Here is a 19,258-nt window from a genome sequence, read left to right on the forward strand (position 1 = left end):
TTGTGATGCTAGAAAGAAACAAATTGGATCTAGGGGAGTTACTGATGTGGTGGCTTCTGGCATGTGAATATATTGGGGAGAAATAAATATGTGTATAATTTAGATAGATTGAAAACTGTCCAAGACATCCTCATAGTTAGCAGTGTAATTCAACATTGTAGTACTCCTTTGCATTTTTAATAGCTTTGAGAGAAAAAAGAACAACTGTTGTTGCACAGCTGAAACAGCTTCAAGCAGAAACTGAACCAATTGTGAAGATGTTTGAGGATCCAGAAACCACAAGGCAAATGCAGTCAACCAGGTAGCCTCTTTCTTTTTTAAGAAAGTATTTTATTGAAGTTGCATTGATTTATAATGTTGTGTTAATTTCTGCTGTACAACAGAGTGATTCGATTATGCATATATATACACATATACATATTGTGTTCTCCAGCATGGTTTTTTCCACAGGATATTGAAAATAGTTTCTTGTACTGTATAGTAGGTCCTTGTTGGTTATCCATTATATATATTTAAAGCTTCCATCTGCTAACCCTTCCCTCTCCCCCTGCACCCCCCCCACCCCCCCTCCACGCAACTACAAGTCTGTTCTCTGTGTCTGTGAGTTTACTTCTGTTTTGTAGTTTATTTGTGTCGTACTTTGGATTCCACATCCAAGTGATGTCATATGATATTTGTCTTTCTGTTTTTGACTTAGTATGATTTGGGTACAATCATGTTGTTACAAATGGTGTTACTTCATTCGTTTTATGGCTGAGTAGTATTCCATTGTTTATATATACATCTTTATCCATTCACCTGTTACTGGACATTTTATGTTGTTTTCATAACAACTTGGTTACTGTGAGTAGCGCTGTTATGAACATAGGGGTTCATGTATCTTTTCGAACTACAGTTTTGTTTATATGTATGCTCAGTAGTGGGAATGCTGGGTCATATGGTAGCTTTGTTTTTAGTTTTTTGAGATGCCTCCATACCGTTTTCCACAGTGGCTGCAGCAATTTGCATTCCCACCAACAATGTAGGAGGGTTTCCGTTTGTCCACAACCTCACCAACATTTATTGTTAGACTTCTAATAATGGCCATTCTCACTGCTGTGAGATGGTACCTCATTGCAGTTTTGATTTGCATTTCTTTAATAATTAGCAGTGTTGGGCACATTTTCATATGCCTGTTGGCCATGTGTATGACTTCTTTGGAGAAGTGTCTATTTAGACCTTCATGCCTTTTTTCAGTTGGGTTGCTTGCTTTGTGGTTGTTGAGTTACATGAGCTGTCTGTATTTTTTTTGTTTGTTTTTGCCACATTGGGTGGCATGTAGGATCTTAATTCCCCAACCAGAATTCAAACCTGTTCCTCCTGCAGTAGAAGTGAGAAGTCCTGAGCACTGGACCATCAGGGAATTCCCTTATGAGCTGTTTGTATTTTGGGAAACTAAGCCTTTGTTGGGCGCATCATTTGTAAATATTTTTTCCAATCAGTGGATTGTTTTTTCATTTTGCTTATGGTTTCTTTTGCTGTACAAAAGCTTATAAATTTGACTAGGGCCTCTTTGCTTATTTCTGTTTTTATTTCTATTGCCTTCAGGTAACCTCTCCTTAATTTGAATTCTAAAATTCTCTTTTCTGGATTAATACAAACATTAATTCATGCTTTATCTAGTAACTCAGTCTGAAAGGTCCTGGTCTAAATGATCACTTTGTTTACTTTCCTTTATCTTTATTGTGTAGGGACCAAGAAGTCCTTAATTATAACTGATAATACTAAATGTTTTTAGAACTTCTTGACCAGTTAATCCAGATCTCATTATGCTGAGCACTTCCACCCCTCTTTCCAGGGACTTCTGGGAATGTCTGAAGACATTTTTGGTTGTCACAACTGGAGAGGTGCTGCTAGCATCTAAAGAGAGGCTACGGAATGCTGCTGTACATCCTACAGTGCATCAGTTATTATCCTTCCTTCCCCCTAAAGAATCACCCAACCCAAAATGTCAGTAGTACTGAGGGTGAGAAACTCTGTGCCTAGGGAGGATCTGTTTGGGAAACCCTGAGCTCTCTTACCACATTGCATCATTCTCGTATCCTTCCGTGCCCAGCCCACGGAGGGTGGTGGAGAGCTGATAGGTTATTTTTTATTTGTGACTTCCTCTTAGCTAGAAGTAGACTTATTGTTTGGTTTCCAAAGAAAGCATGTTACCTTACTCTGACTTTACTAAGTGAAGACCTTTGTGTCATTAAAAGTGTTTAAAAATAAAATCTTCTAGTAAAATTGAATATTGCCATCATGGAAAATCTTTTCTATCAATATATTCACTTGAGGAGTTGTTCAGGGTTTTTACCATGTTGCACCTTGAGTTCTTATGATACATCATTGAACCAAAATTTTAGAGTGATTGGCTCTACGTTTTTATTTGTGATTTGAGAAAGTGTTACCAGATATTTCTTTTTAGAAAAGCAGCAAGTACTATAATGTACTTGCTATACATACATACTATACATGTACATACTATAATGTACCATATTATACTGCATATATATACACAAAGATAGTTATATCTTAAAATACTGTTATCTGTGTTTTCATATATTTGTATATAGCTTTCCCTGTTTGTCTGTGTTTATTTGTATACACTTAGAATTAAGTCCCAAGTAAGTGCCCACAAAGGGACACCTGAAATAATCTAGATGTTAGGGTACAAAGAAAATTTAAGGTTTAAATTCTAAGCTTAGTGTGGTCACTGAACAACTGGGAAGTAATTGGATTAGGGTTTCAATAAGATAATACAGATTTGTTCACCAAATTGTCAGAAGAGAGAACTCTTTGTGATTTAATAAACAATAAATTGGAAATAAATGAAAGGATGAAATTATGGGTTAAAATCATAATCTAAGTTTATAACCTTTTCATTTTCACATTAATAACCTCTCCCCACCAATTCCCCATTTTAAAATGTCATTGAGCATATAGTACTGTACTTCTCATATTTGCCCAGAAATACCCAGTTAGCTAGAGGACAGTGGTTATATACTTTATAATAATAAAGGGTGTAACACAAAGTTCTTCACTGTGATCTACAGCAAGTATTAAGTGAGGTTTGTTTTTTTTAATCTTTTTATGTTAAAATGTTGTAAATGTTTCTATTATAATATGTTCATATCCCCTTCCCATTAAATCTTCAAGTAAAATTATGCTTCCCAAAGACATGCAACAGTAAACATAAGGAAATGGTTTCATTCTTGAAAATGTGCAGAAGGCGGGCAACTCTGCCACCTGTCATTTGTCCCTTGGTGTCTTTGTCACCAGTTTGTTTTTTACTAGGCTGCCAGCATCTCAAGTTACGCTAATTTTAGAAAAGTTAAATTGGGTTTTTTGACACTTTGGTATGAATTGTATATTGATAGAATGTGTAGCACAGATAGCCTGTAAGTTAACTCCTTGCAAGAAAAGTTATGACCAACCTAGATAACATATTCAAAAGCAGAGACATTACTTTGCCGACCAAGGTCCGTCTAGTCAAGGCTATGGTTTTTCCTGTGGTCATGTATGGATGTGAGAGTTGGACTATGAAGAAGGCTGAGCACTGAAGAATTGATGCTTTTGAACTGTGGTGTTGGAGAAGACTCTTGAGAGTCCCTTGGACCGCAAGGAGATCCAACCAGTCCATTCTAAAGATCAGCCCTGGGATTTCTTTGAAAGGACTGATGCTAAAGCTGAAACTCCAGTACTTTGGTCACCTCATGAGAAGAGTTGACTCATTGGAAAAGACTGATGCTGGGAGGGATTGGGGGCAGGAGGAGAAGGGGACGACCGAGGATGAGATGGCTGGATGGCATCACTGACTTGATGGACGTGAGTCTGAGTGAACTCCAGGAGTTAGTGATGGACAGGGAGGCCTGGTGTGCTGCGATTCATGGAGTCACAAAGAGTCAGACACGACTGAGCGACTGAACTGAACTAAGCATGATTTATTAGTCTTATAAATTTGCCAAATCACTGTCCTTATGAAAAATACTAACATTGTGGAGGGGGGCCAAATTAATATATAGGATTAATTTGTGCTTGTTTGTATTGTCCATTTATTTCCTTCTCCATTTTAATATATTATCAATTAGAAATGTGTCCTCAAGAGAGCAAATAGCATTTTCAGTAGGTTACCACCTAAATAGATCTCACTGATGTCACTATAAGAATAGTCAGAATGTTCTGGTTTTATTACCTGAAAAACTGAGATCACGTGGTGAATCAGAACATATGGTTTTCAATTAGGGCTTAAGAAATCTCAAAGTGAAATTTTAAACTTTAGTTTTCGTTGAGTTCCTGTTCATTATGTTCAAAACATGTAATGTTCTGTTTATTTCTGGAAGTCTTATTTTTAGTGTTAAATATTAAAGTAATTATTTCGCTTTATGTGAGTAATAAGATAGAAGATGAATATGCTTGTTTTCTGTGGCCTGTGAAAGATAGTAATTTAAAAATTTTTTTATTAAGGGATGGTCGGATGCTGTTTGACTACCTGGCAGACAAGCATGGTGTAAGTAGTCTTTTAAAAAACTGTTTAGTTGTCATGTTGTAATAAAGGTAATTAAAGAACAGTGCTGAATAGTTAGATTCATGGCTTGAAAAAGATGTAATTTCCCGATTAATGTGTTAGATGTAAGACGAGGTATGTTTTTGAAGCTTTAAAAATTAGTCTTGATTGGAAATTAATATGTTTGTAATTACCTTTAGATAACATGTTAGCTTTTTGTATTTCTGATGGATTAACAAGTAGGTAAAACAGAACTAAATTTGAATGCTTTGAAGAATAGCATTAAGTAACACTTTGGCTGCCTTGTGGAATGTAGTAGCCCTTGACATTATCAAGACCTTTATAAATCCTCAGATAAAGGAATGTTGTTACAGGCTTGCCTAGTCATTTTCTAGTCTCCTTCCCTTGCATTAACTCAAAGTTTGTGTATAATCATTTGCATATAATTAATTATTTAGCTTGCATTCAAGTTTTACAGAGAAGGCAATGGCAACCCACTCCAGTACTCTTGCCTGGAAAATCCCATGGATGGAGGGGCCTGGTGGGCTGCAGTCCATGGGGTCGCTAGGAATCAGACATGACTGAGCAACTTCACTTCACTTTTCACTTTCATGCATTGGAGAAGGAAGTGGCAGCCCACTCCGGTGTTCTTGCCTGGAGAATCCCAGGGACGGGGAGCCTGGTGGGCTGCCGTCTCTGGGGTCGCCCAGAGTCAGACACGACTGAAGCGACTTAGCAGCAGTAGCAGCAAGTTTTATCTTTTATTTAACACATAATTATTGTAACAGGAGGCATGTTGGCTACTGTGCATGATTACTTTTTCTAGTTTCTATGTAAAATGTTTTGATATATTTGTTAATGTTCTAGTTTGGAGCCTTTCTCTTAGATTTCTTCTCTTTCACTAGGTTTGCATCATAAACTCTAAAAATGGATGTAATTTGGGGGCCAGTTTTTGCAGGGAACTGAAATTTACTGTACACATTATTTATACAGAATCAGAAAATCTCAACAGGGATGCATATGCTAGATAGTTGTCTAAGCTCCTTTACCAGCTAAGGGATTCACACATCAGACCTTCAGCTGTAATTCAAGTTTGTATCACAACTTAAGGCCAGAACTGTGAATGTGAAATTCAATAATTCCTGATATATATTTTAAGGGTCATGTGGTTTTCTGATATTGGGCTGGGAGAGGGATCAATTTTTGAAAGAATTGCTATCTGGGGACATTTGAAAGAATAAATGATTTGAATCTTAAAACTCAAAATTAAGAAGCATAACCTAAGCTTTTTTTCTGTTTTTAGTTCAGGCAGGAATATTTAGATACACTGTACAGGTATGCAAAATTCCAGTATGAATGTGGAAATTACTCTGGAGCAGCAGAATATCTTTACTTCTTTAGAGTGTTGGTAAGTAATCTTTTCTTTTCCTTTTCCCTCTCTTTTGTAGGTTGCCTTGGTTCTTCAGAACAGGTCTATAGATTTGGGTCTGTCCATTAAGTTTTCAGCCATCATTGGCAAAAGAAAAAATAAACTTTTAACAAAAGCCAAAGAGAAACAGGAAACCTTAAGTCAGGGCCTCAAAATTTGGAGGGAGATTTAGCTTGTCCTTGAAATCCAAAAGTAGGAACCACTGATTTGTCATTTTATATATAGCATATGATTTTAACGTTAGTAGAGTTCTATCATGTAATAGATTTGTTATAATAATACTGCCCGGCACAGTGAGTAGCACATTTTGGGTGGCATGTTACTTAATTTTTGCTAATTTTAGTTCAACATTTTATGCTGCACGTATTCCTTGAACTTGTTCTAAACAGCTGTGGAATTCTAATGATATTTTAAAAAGATTTTATGCCTTAATAGTAACTTTTTCTACTTTCCGCCCCTCAGGTATTAGACCATAAACTTCCATTTTTTCTCCCCCATTTTGTAGGGAGTAGATGAGTTTAAATGGTATTGCTAGGTAATAGCAATTTTGTCTTATTTGACAAGTTCTAGTTTCATTGCTTTTGTCAGGTAGAGAGAGCTGTGTGAAGCTAAAGGAAAAATCAGGCTTCACACTGACAGATTTCTTTCTCATTCTGTCTTCTGTTTAGGTAATTATATTAATAAATGCCTTCTAAAATTTCCAAAATTCTCATTTTAACTAGCTTCTCATTTGAGAAATTATAGTTTGTTACTTTGGTTTAGTAAGAAACTGCTTACATCTCTGATAACTTAGTTAATCCTAGAAGTTGGGAAATTACCTCTTAAGACAGGGACTTTTTGTTTTCTAACCTTGGAACAGTCCCTTCTTTCTGTCTCTGTTTTCTGGTACCTTTTTCTTTTAGCCCCACATGTCACAAAGAAAACATTCAATGGCTGCTATCTTTGGTGGTTTTCTAGGAAATTAAATTTTCCTTTTTTTGTAAGGGAAGGAAGAGTTTGGTGTTATTAAATAAATCTTACACTTTAAAAAAATACTTAGACAACTTTGTTTTTTAAAAGTACCATCCTTTCAGAGAAATAGATTTCACTTTATTTCTGAGTTTGATTTGAAAGTAAAAAAAATTTTTTTTTCTTTTACTCCTATTTGTAAATGAATTCTTAATTTGCAGTTTAGCTGTGGTTAGCTTGCAAGTGCATTGAAGGTAATGGATGATGCTAAATTTGTAGTGGCTTATCAGAAAATTCCATCAGTTTTACTTTTAATATTATGAAGGATTTAAGAGAGCAAAAGTTGATTACTTTGGAAATGTAAACAGCTTAGAAGAGGATTGTAAAATCAGAAGCCTGATATGATTACAGGTACATGAAAAGAGTTGGTTATTCATATCATTTGTTAATGCTGGGAGTGAATTTTGAGAATGAAGATTTAGTGTCATGTTAGAGTTCTAGCACAGTAAATTTATTGTTGCTGGTCAGTGAGTGAATGTGCCATTTTGCTAAGACATGGAAACTTAAGGTACCTGCTGGAAATCCAGATATTGAAACTCTTCTAGCATATCCACCCTTGAAAGCAGGTTGGTATGAAGAGCCAACTGTAATGACATGGACTTGAGCCAGAGTAGTATGCATGAACCTTTTGGGAATTAAAAAAAACTTGCTGCACTGCTACAAAAAGCTTTTTATCCTAACATGTATTACATATTTTAGTTTTAATAGTATTATCATGTTTACGTAGTGTGGTTTAGTCTGAAAATTTCTGCATGTGATTCATGTATGGGGCCTCCCTGGTGGCTCAGATAGATGGTGTATACTTTAAAAGTTTGCAGAGGTATTATATTTACTTTTGTAAAATATGAAGATCTCAGTTGGTTTCCTATCTTAAAAATTCTAGATTGATCTTAAGCTTTTGCATCACCTGGCAAATCTTATGATAGAACTCAGGTGACATTCTAGTGGTTGAATACCATGGTCCAGATACAAAATTAATGTTTTATGTTAAGAATCAAAATACAGTGATTGGACAGTACTCAGAAATTAGGTGCAATTCACCTTAAAGTTTTTGACCCATCTTGTGCCACAGAAAAATTGAGTTACATGGAGTTGGTTATTTCATGTTGGCATATTGACAAAGGCTAACCAAGCTAAGTTTTAAGCTGGTTTATTTTACTTTTTCTTTTGATATAGATAGACACCGTTATAAAATCTATGTATTTGTATTATAAAATCTATATTAGATTTGGGATAAATACTGTCAGTGTTTTTGCTTATTGGTTAGTTAATTTTATTTTTTTGCAAAGGACCTGTTTTCATTTCTAAATTCTTTCCTAGCGGTTGATTAGTCTTTTAAATCTATGGTTAGGGAAACATAAGCTATGAAAGAACCATTGTAACTATGATACGAGATTAGAATTTGACTCTCTGAGTGACCTATTGTAGGTTAGTGTTGTATAAATTAAAGCTGTGTGACCCTAGAATCTACTTTTATTTTTAAAAGATTTGGTGGCTTTTAGAAAATACCAACTAGTACTTAAATGCATCCTCTTTGACTGCGAAACTTCTTTGACTAATTCTGTAAGAAATTCATTAATTTAAATTGAAATGGTGGAATAAATTTGGTAGGAATTTTTGAAATTTTTTTGTTTCGAAAGTTGTTATCACTGTATTTTAATTATTTTGTTAGAATTTGTCCTCGCTGTGGTCTTTGGTCTGGCTTCAAAATATAACCCCTCCCCTCATCCAACAGCTATTTGAAATAAAAGTAATTTTAAGATGCTGGGACTGTTGGTGATCATATTTGTGTATGTGATTCACTTAGAAATTAAAATTTCCTACTCTTCAGTACTTGTCATTCAATTTAAAGTTACTTGTCCTTGAGTCAAGAAAGTTTGAGTAATGATGATTTGGTGGATTTTAAAATCTTCTCATTTCTTTTTTTTTTTTAGTGTATTTATTTGTTTATTTTGAGTTTTAGAATCTTGACTGAAGATTTGGATCTGATGTGTTCTGCTTGTCACTGTAAAAGATGTGTATTTCATACATTGTTCATCCCATTTTAACATCTGAAATTGAGATGTGTCCTAAATTGACCTAAAATAATTAATATACCTTAAAATTGATGACATCTTAAATTTCAGTGAAATATTAGTACTTAGATTTCTTTGTAAGGATCAAACATCTTCTCTTTTGTGATTTGAATAATAGTTTTATGGATATTTGTGTCAAGTGTTTAATTTCAGTAAGTTTTAACATGCACATACCTGTGCAGCTACTACCAAATCAAGATAAAGAATATTTTACCCCAGAAAGACCCCTTGTTTCCATTTGCAGTCATAGCTCATCTCTTGTTCATCTACTGATTGGTTTCCATCCCTATTAGAGTGGCCTTCTAGAATTTCATATTAAGAGGAATGATATTTTTAAGCTTGTGCCTGGCATATTTTGGCTAGCAAGTTTTTGAGATGTCTTTGTGTTATTGTATGTATCAGAAGTTTGATTCTTTACATTCTAGGAATATATTAGTTTTTCTGTTCATTCATTAATAAACATTTGGATTAGTTCTGGATTTTGTCTGTTTCAAGTAAAGATAAGAATATTTATATACAAGTTTTTTTGTGGACATAAATTGTAACAATAATAAGAACCAGTGGTTTCATTATGTTTCCAATTTTAATTTGCAAATTCTTCTGTGCTATTCTCCTGTTCTAAGAGTTGGTTACTGTTGCAAATTCAGTCTCTGCTATTTGCCTGTTCTAAGAGTTTTCCTGTTCTAAGAGTTTGTTATATACTTTTCAGTATATTTGGATTAGTTATTGCTGTCAAAGGAAGACTCTCAGTGTAGGCTGAGTCTGAATTAGGTGTGGTTTTAATCCTCATAGTTAAGGCAACCTATAGCACTCTGTATCGTCATTTCTATTCTCATTATCGTTTTGGTAATGACTCACCTTTTCTGAGTTTTTATTATGTGTCAGATGATGATGTAATATTCTTTACATGTATTACGTCATCTAACTCATACAGTAGTTGAGGTGGGTTCTGATAGTATCTTCATTCTGTAGATGAAGAAGCTAAAGCTCAGATGGTTCAGCTGTTTATAGTGGTAGAGCCAGAATTATTAGTGGTTGGATTTCCAGTCCTGCCCATACAATTTTATTTAACTTGTAATTATAATATGTACTAATGGCACTTTACAATTAATACCACCATGTAAATGCTTCAATGAAAATGTTATTCTGCCTCCAGTACACTCACTTGCTTCTGCTGCTTTAGCACAGTTCAAAGTCATTATATAATCAGCTTTTCTTTGCCTTGCTTTTTGAGAGTCCGGCTTTACTTGTTTTTGTTGTTAACCTAGTCTTTATAGATTTTGGGGTTTATGATACTCTTCCGCCAATGGCAAGAGGAGATAGCATGGCCCTCATTTCTCTTTTTTGGTAGGTTAAAATTGCAGTGTGAAATCTATAGCTTTTATGAATAGAGGTATAATTTTCAACAAGTTATGCTCTCCATGCATCATTTCTGCCCTCTTTTTTAATGAAAATAAAAAATTTTTATTTACCTTTCATGGTTTTAGGATTGTATAAGAAAATGAACTTTTGTTGCTTGTTGCATATTCCTTTGATAATTATTAATGTTATTAGCCAATACACCTGCTTTTCTTTCTGTGACTTTTTCCATTTGTATTGTAATTTGGAAAGCTTTTTGTTCTGAAAAATTTTTTTAAATTGTAAATGAGATCCACAAGTCTATTTCCATATCTTTACTCCAGGAATTTTTAGCAACAAATTGCTTCTGTATCTTAACTCTTGGCAAAGATTTAGGGCTCTAAAATTCGATTAGTTGTGTATGTGCTGTGCTGTGTACTTAGTCACTCAGTCGTGTCCAACTCTTTGCAACTCCATGGACTGTAGCCCACCAGACTCCTCTGTCCATTGGGATTCTCTAGGCAAGAATACTGGAGTGGGTTGCCATGCCCCTCTCCATGGGATCTTCCCAGCCCAGGGATCGAACCCAGGTCTCCTGCATTGCAGGCAGATTCTTTACCATCTGAGCCACCAGGGAAACCCTGATTAAATTATCTGAAATGGATTATGCTAAAACACTGGTGCTGTATCCTAGTTTTAGGTTACTCTTTATTTTCTGATCTAGACTGAATATCAAAGACCTGAGTATTTTTAGTAAATTAAGTTAAATGAAAGCTGTTTGAGTCAGCTTAACCAGTGTGATCCAAATAAAGGGCAGTTTTGGGAAGAGAGCTTTAGATTTTTTAGTAGGCTGGGTGGATATGTAGGGTATAACATTATCTATTTCTCCAGAGTATTCAGAATATAATTAATTATGATGGCTTCAACAGGTTCCAGCAACGGATAGAAATGCTTTGAGTTCACTCTGGGGAAAACTGGCCTCTGAAATCTTAATGCAGAATTGGGATGCAGCCATGGAAGACCTGACACGGCTAAAAGAGACCATAGATAATAATGTGAGTTACACCTTTTTAAGGTGATTCTCTGAAATTTCTATGTATCCTTCATACTTCTTGATAGGAAAAGCACTGTGTACTTTTAAAAGGAAGGAAGAATGGGAGGGAGGAAGACTAAACTAAAATGTTCACCTGAGTTAAAAATCACAGTGGGTTAGTGGGTTGATTAATTTTACTGAATCTCCTTGAAGGAAGTTGTCAAACCTCTTTTGGCTCTTAGAGAAAATAACTCAGCTTTCATTTTTGTTAGAGCTATAATGCCTCTTTTACCTGTTTCAGTGGAAAAGACATAATACTCTTAGTGCTACCCTTTATTGAAAGTCCTATGCAGAAGACATTTTTCATCTCCTATTAGTGTCTAATAAAACCTCTTTTTATGGAGTATTTAATTTAGTGCTTGCTTTTAAAAATGTTTTCTGAAATGAGTGTAACTTAGAGTCTCTGTAAAAATGGCTCAGTGGACATTGTTGAATTTGTCTCTGAGAACAGGGAAATTTTGCATGTCAGGGGTCATGTAGAGAGCAGTCTAGTCTCGGAGATTGGACTTTGATCATAATGATCACAGTGCGCATGCTTTAGAAGGTTCTCATTTTAACTAAAATTCCGATATTAGCAATAATTTACTCCCTTTCCTCTTTCTCATATATTAATATTTCCTTTGTATACATTTTTTAATCCTTTAGTCTGTGAGTTCTCCACTTCAGTCTCTTCAGCAGCGGACATGGCTCATTCATTGGTCTCTGTTTGTTTTCTTCAATCACCCCAAAGGGCGTGATAACATTATTGATCTCTTCCTTTACCAGCCACAGTAAGTTATTTCACTGTATTTTTAAAAAATATTTATTTGTTTATTTATTTGGCTGCACTGTGTCTTTGTTGTGGCATGGGGGAGCTTTTAGTTGTGGCATGTGGGATCCAGCTCCCCAACCAGGGATTGAACTGGGCCCCCTGCATCAGAGCTGCAGTCTTAGCTGCTGGACCACCAGGGAAGTCCCCACTGTATAATTTTCACTTTAATTATATGAAATCAAATGGAATTTTTAGAATTTAAAATGTTCTTCTCTCTAACATTTAAATTTGTTTTCACGTTTTTTTCCCTTCTTCATGTGGTAGATGTGCTTGTTCATGGAAAAAGCTTACATATAACTCTTAAGTAAATTATTTGATAAAAGTACATTCTGAGCCCTTTAAAGTGCTCTTTAAGTGTGGTCCCTGGGCCACCAGCATCAGTATTTTGCAGAATCTCAGGCCTTATCCTAAAAGAACTGAATAGAATCTTCTATGTAACAAGAATCCAGGTAATTCATACTTGCATGAAAGCTTCAGAATTAGAAGGCTTTCAGGCTGTATTATTTGGAAGGAAGATAATACATCCCAGGAATCCCTTTTATATCGCCTTTGCTCTATCATCCAGCTTTTGGTAACAAGAAATACACTGCTTTGTGAACTGTACTGTTCTATCATTAGGTAGAAGTCATTTTTAAAATATATTCTTCCATTTGAGATAAATGCCTCTGGATCTTCAGCCTGTTATTTCTTAATATTTTGGTTGGAGCAACAGAAAACAAGACTTACTTTATGAAAATATTTCAGATACCTGAAGATAATTTTCCTTATTTTTCTTTCCTTCAAGCTAAATATCTCTGGTTTTATCAAGTAATGTAGTTGGTTACGTTCTTTAGTATTATGGCTGCTGTTCTTAGAGAACCACCAGTTTATCCATAGCCTTTTAAAAATCTGGATGTTTAAAATGGAAAGCTTATTCTAGAATATCTAAGCTTTATAGAAAGCAGTGGCAGTATTAGCTTCAGTGACCAGTACATATACTTTTATTAATTTAACCCAAGATTTCATTAACTTTTGTTTCTGGGTATGACTTACTAACTGCATTGTTGACTAAATCACACATAAATACTTTGAGCCATATTTCTGTTATTTTTAACCTAAATTAAGATAGAGATCCTAATACATTTCACTTGATTTCTGCTTATTGTTGTCTGTCAAATTAAGATTTTAATTTTTTTCTAAAATGTATATTTACTTTACAGAAGTATAGTTTAGGAATTGATGGTGTAATACCCTTTTAATATAAAATCAGTGAACATTGAACAACCTATATTTTTGTGTGATTTTCTAAGTTTTAAAAATAAGGCAGTAGTACTCTAGCAATATTTTTGCATAAGTTGATGAAATATAATCATCTAAACTGATCACATTAGTAACCATGTTCTCTAAATGCTCAGTTTAAGATTTTTAAGACTGAAATATTTGACTTCTTCAGTTAAGTTGTTAACATGAACATCTGAACTTTAAATTTAAGAGAAATTAAGTTATTGGTGGTGATAAAGATGATAAATATTTGCCAACCAAGAAGTGCCAGTAATTTTTAAATGTAGAAATAGGGAGCCAGTTTTAAATGGTATAAATTGTGTTTCTGCATTAAATGATAAATATTCCCCTAAATCTGGCAAATAGAAGCACTTTTATCAGAAATCTGCTTGGCTTATTTTCTGTATTAATATTATAACTTAAGTTCAGTGTTAGTGTATTTAGTCAGTATTTGCATGATAGTGAAAGTTGCTCAGTTGTGTCCGACTCTTTGTGACCCCATAGATTATACAGTCCATGGAATTCTCCAGCCCATAATACTGGAGTGGGTAGACTTTCCCTTCTCCAGGTGATCTTCCAAACCCAGGGATCAAACCCAGGTCTCCTGCATTGCAGGCGGATTCTTTACCAGCTGAGCCACAAGGGAAGCCCTTGTATCATGATACACTAGTCCAGTTTGTTAAAACTGAACACAGGCAAGGAAGTTTTTGTAACAGGAAATTATTTTGATCTTTCCTTGAAAAAGCAAAAACTACATGGCATTAAGTGAGGTAGAAGACAGTGTATGATTCCAGCATTAAATTTTAAATGTAAATTACAAGAGATAAAATTTTTTATAACTTACATGGTTTATAGTAATTCATTTTATTAGAGATCATAGCATTCAGGTATGCCATCTAGATTCACAATAGTCGCTAAAGCGGGCATAAAAGCTTGTTTCTATCTGAGCTGCTGTTCCTCCTTAAAGAAACCCTCTTTGTAGGAAATTGAACGTTGCTCAGTCTTGTCCGACTCTTTGCAACCCTAGGAACTATACCGTCCATGGAGTTCTCCAGGCCAGAATACTGGAATGAGTAGCCTTTCCCTTCTCCAGGGGATCTTCCCAACCCAGGGATCAAACCCAGGTCTTCTGCATTGCAGGCGGATTCTTTACACGCTCGTGCACCATGGAAGCCCCCAGAATTTTATAGTTGGATACTCTTTGCTGGATGTAATAATAGATTGTAATCTGGAAAGTTAAGTTATAGTACATTTGTTGCATTAAGTAAGCTCTTAGAAAAGGTTAAAAAAGGAAAGTCACTGTGTACTAAAGTAAGATCCTACAAGGATGTTATATTTTTTTCTGACTTTTGATCTAGGAAGCCCACAACTTTATTTGGTAGTATTTTAGGGGTTTATTTGCAAAGAAAAGAGCTGAACCAACCTCAAAAGAACTGATGTATAAAACCAACATGCCATCATTTGCCATGAGAAGTGCTAAGAGAAACTAAGAACATGAAACATTGACCAGATTGTTCTGACCCTATAGGTTTAATATTCATATAGGAAGTTACGGAGTACAGAAGATTTCTTTATGAATACTTGGAATCAGGATAGACTATTAATTTATGTGACTAGAATGTTTAATAGCACAATCAGATTAACATATCCATTTCCACAATATTTTTGTCGCTAGGTCTATCCAGGATCCAGGTCAGGAACATGTTTTGGTGTGTATGTCACCCTAAATATTTGAGTGGGCTTTTCCGAGGTTTGGTTTTTTCTATACTTCTCTTTTTATGATTCTGTTTCAGATCACTGCCTCTCAATTTGCTCCCATCTTTCTTTCCTGGTCCCTAGTGTTGGTTTAAATATTTTTTATCAAGTTCTCAAGTCTTCCTGATAATGATAGTTTTCTCATGCTAAATTGATGAGCACTACCTATCTTTAATTTTAAACTATCCATGCATCTTACGAAAAAAGATGTTTTGTAAGAATTTCAAATTCAAAAATTAAGGATATAGTTCTCAGTATTTATGGAGATTAATCAGACATGCATTCAAATGAGGAGAGATTAAAAATAAAATTGTCATGTAGTATTTTGCCTTCTGAATGATAAACCTGTAAGATTGTCTTATGAATTCATTAATATCTCTAAAGTCATGAGTGGAAGTATGAACCTTCCCTAAATGAGCAAGTTTGATTCAGACATTGGATACTGTAATAGCTGGCTTTAATCTTGATACCTAGCAGGTGGGTTATAAGGACAGGTTTTCTTGTACAAAGTCATAGGGATCCCTAGGTATTGGCCTTCCACGCTACTACTTATGGGTAGACTCACTCTCCTATAGTTTTTATAGTTACATGTGTATCCAGAGAGGAATATTATTGAGCTGATTTTAAAAACACATCTTTAAATAAAGTAAACAAGAAAAGTAAAAATATTCAAACCCACTAAAAATTCTATAATACAGATCAAGGGGAAATAGTATATTCATTCCTGACAACCTTATGGCTTTTATATAATTAAAACTAATTCCTTAGTAGAATCTTTTATTATAAATACTAGAAATATAAAGGTAGTAGTTGAGATAGCAGAAAGTTTTGTTGAAGATAAAAAATCAAACTTATAAAGGAAAACAATGCAAAAAATAGATTTGTTTTTTAAATTTTAAAGTAAGATAAAGGTTCATAGTTATAGAGATACAATTAAAATAACAACTTAGAATTAAGACAGTTAATTATGAAGCTATATTCTATAAGTAGGCTTAATGCTTTCATTTGTATTTCCATGGTTTCATGTATAAAAAAGAATACCTTATGCCATTAAAAATCTCTGAATAAGTGTTTAAAAACTAGAAATTTCATAGCATGTGCTTTCTGGACAAAAATACAGTAAAACTGGGCATTATTAAAAGTTTTATAAATAACTGAATCAAAGAGATTAAGTATTGATAATTATGAAATACCTGCCACAGCAGCACTCAGAAATTAGTTCATAGCCTTGAATACTTGTTCAACTTTTAAAACCTTGATTAAAAGTACAGAAAAACAGAACAAAGTCAGTGAAAATAAAATTAGCAATGTATTAGTAAATGTTAAACATTTTCGTCCTCCCAACTCAGTATTACAACTTTAAAATTTCTCCAAAATATGGTGCTTATCATCTTCACTTGCCATAGGGTCAGGTTGCCATCATATTTTCTTCCTTATTAGTAATGTCTTAATGACATATTCCCAGTTTTGCCTGATTATAACTTTTTCATGTGAGAAAACTCCCAGTTGGCTTGACAGATTTTTGTTTCATTCATTTTCCTAGGCTGCATATTCTTTAAGTAGAGTAGGTTTTAGTAAGTAGTGTGTAATTTGCATTTGTGTCTCTATAGTCAGTATGTCTTTTTCAATTGTCATTGATATATAGTAGGTATTAATGGAGAAAGTATCATATTTTTCTTTTTCTAATTTCTAACAGCTCAGGAATAGGGCTTCTCTGGTGGTGCAGAGGTTAAAGCGTCTGCCTGCAATGTGGGAGGCCTGGGTTCAATCCCTGGGTCAGGAAGATTCCCTGGAGAAGGAAATGGCAACCCACTCCAGTATTCACAGGAATGCAGTTTACTGTGGTTCATTGAATATATGTTAAATTGATAGTTTATATAGATTGTGATTTCAGGCTTTTTTCAAGTACGAAAGGTACTGTGATGATGATTTATACTTTTGTCCTTGAAGTGAAAGTTTAGATGCCAGTGCCAGTTGAGTCTCTTACATCATATACATTATCATTTCTGCCATAAGTTATTCTGAATCTAAAATGGAGATGATTTACACGTTTGAAAAATGTTGAACTTTTAAATGTAATATAATATATAAGATAAGGTATCAAGTGTAAGCTGGAACAGTGTTCGTAGGCTATTAGAGATGAGGCTCTGCCACCAAACATAGATGCTATTAGTAAGAAGAATGCATATGTAATACAATGCTCTCGTTACTCTCCATTTGTAAAAAAAGAGTTAAAGTTCAGTTAGCAAAAGAATGTTTGATTTGTTTTCTAAAGAAAAAAATGTATATTTCCTAAGAAATTTCAGGTTTTACTGTTAACAGTCAACTAGATTGTGCCCAGAATTTGTCCTCACTTACCATCTGCCATTATTTTTCTGAAACTTCCTAATTGTTCCTGACAAGAAAACTTTTTTATGCAAGTATTTTACTTGCTTTAGCTTGGGATGATCTCTAAAAATCCATCCTCTGCAGTTACAATAAGTTTAGCCTTTCTGGAAATACCCTTTTCTTCTTTTTTGTACCAATTCAAAGCCTGCCTGTTTTTCAAGATCCAGCTCAGGTTTACTTGCTACGTAAGGTCCTGTATATTGTGCCTGCCTTATACTTGGATTAATTAATGTCTTTCTAAAAAAACTTACAATTGCCTTATCACCCTAACTAGATTATAAGCATGTTTGAGAGGAGAATTTTATTTGGTGGTTTATTTTGTCTTATCCTTTGATTACTAAACGTTCTAACTTATAATCAAAAAATACTGTAAGAACACTTCCATAAAATTATACAATTAGAACAGGGTTGTGCTAGAAAAAGAATAAACTTTCTTATTTGACCATCCTGAAATTGCACTTCAGAGCACAATAAATACTGAACCTCTTATTTAAAGGAAAAATAGTTTTAAGTTAGATTTCAAAAATAGAGAAGGTATAGGCTCCTTTCTTACATAGTTTATAATGCAAACAAATAACACAAGTAGCTTAAGAACATATTTACATATAGATGTGCAATTTATGACACCAGTGAGACCAGGAGAAGTTAGAAGAAGATGAAAATTGATTTGACTTTTAAATTTTGATTGATAAAGAAGAAAGGAGATGAATGATAGAGAAGTAGAACAGAAGAGCACAGTGGTTACTGGCAGGCTATTAAATAGCGATACCTATGGTTTTTTTATATTTGAACTAAATCATATGATTACTGATCCTACAGGAGTGTAAACTAAGATGACTTGCCCAGAATCACCCTTAATCCTCACTCCCTTCCTTTTTGTACTGATCAGTATAGATAACTTACACCCAGACATAGACAGGATCGCTTCTTTCCTAGCAGGTAGGAATTCCCTGCTATGTTTGGAAGTCTGCTGTGGTATTGCTGTATACCAAAAGCTATGGACCGCGAGCTAAAAATTGTGGCCCATTGCTTTTTTTCTCATGGCCTGCAATCTGAGAATGACTTTTGCATTTTAAATGGTTAGGAAAAAAAATAAATTTTGTGATATGAAAATTATGAAATTAGAGTTTTAATGTCCATAAATTTTTATTGGAACACACATTCATTGATCTATATTGATCTGTCTGATCTGTGCATGTATAGAGATAGATGGATATAGAGAGATACAGAGATGATCTGTATCTGCTTTCGGACAGTAACAGCAGAGTGGAATTGTTGTGACGGAAATGGTCATACATTGTTGCACTCGCCTTGCTTCACTACTGCTCAGTGCTCCTTGAATCCCAGTGACGCTGCCCTAGTGCTTGGCCCTTTTCAAGTGTCATGTATATCACTACACGGCAACATTTTATCAGTGCTTACTCATCATGTCAACAGGAGAAAAGTGGATTTCAGATGTGCTTAAATTTTAAGGCACAATCCAGTGGAAATATTTTGTTTCAAATTAGAAAGCAAAGCATTGAATTGACTGTGTAGATATGCTGAAAGTGTACAGTGTTCATCCATATAACTA

The 19,258-nt window shown here is 34.4% G+C and overlaps 1 protein-coding gene across 2 annotated transcripts in view; it reads left to right on the top strand.

Annotated features, from left to right (window-relative positions):
• EIF3E (eukaryotic translation initiation factor 3 subunit E) overlaps nt 1-19,258 on the top strand; it is a 47,485-nt gene that overhangs the window by 6,861 nt on the left and 21,366 nt on the right. For both annotated transcript variants that reach the window (XM_068983371.1, XM_068983372.1), the window contains exons 3-7: nt 184-301; nt 4,489-4,531; nt 5,832-5,936; nt 11,308-11,433; nt 12,117-12,241. In XM_068983371.1, coding sequence (XP_068839472.1) covers nt 184-301; nt 4,489-4,531; nt 5,832-5,936; nt 11,308-11,433; nt 12,117-12,241 — 517 coding nt within the window. The remainder of the gene's footprint in view (nt 1-183; nt 302-4,488; nt 4,532-5,831; nt 5,937-11,307; nt 11,434-12,116; nt 12,242-19,258) is intronic.

Source organism: Capricornis sumatraensis, chromosome 11, assembly GCF_032405125.1.
Source record: "Capricornis sumatraensis isolate serow.1 chromosome 11, serow.2, whole genome shotgun sequence".
Lineage (NCBI taxonomy): Eukaryota > Metazoa > Chordata > Mammalia > Artiodactyla > Bovidae > Capricornis > Capricornis sumatraensis.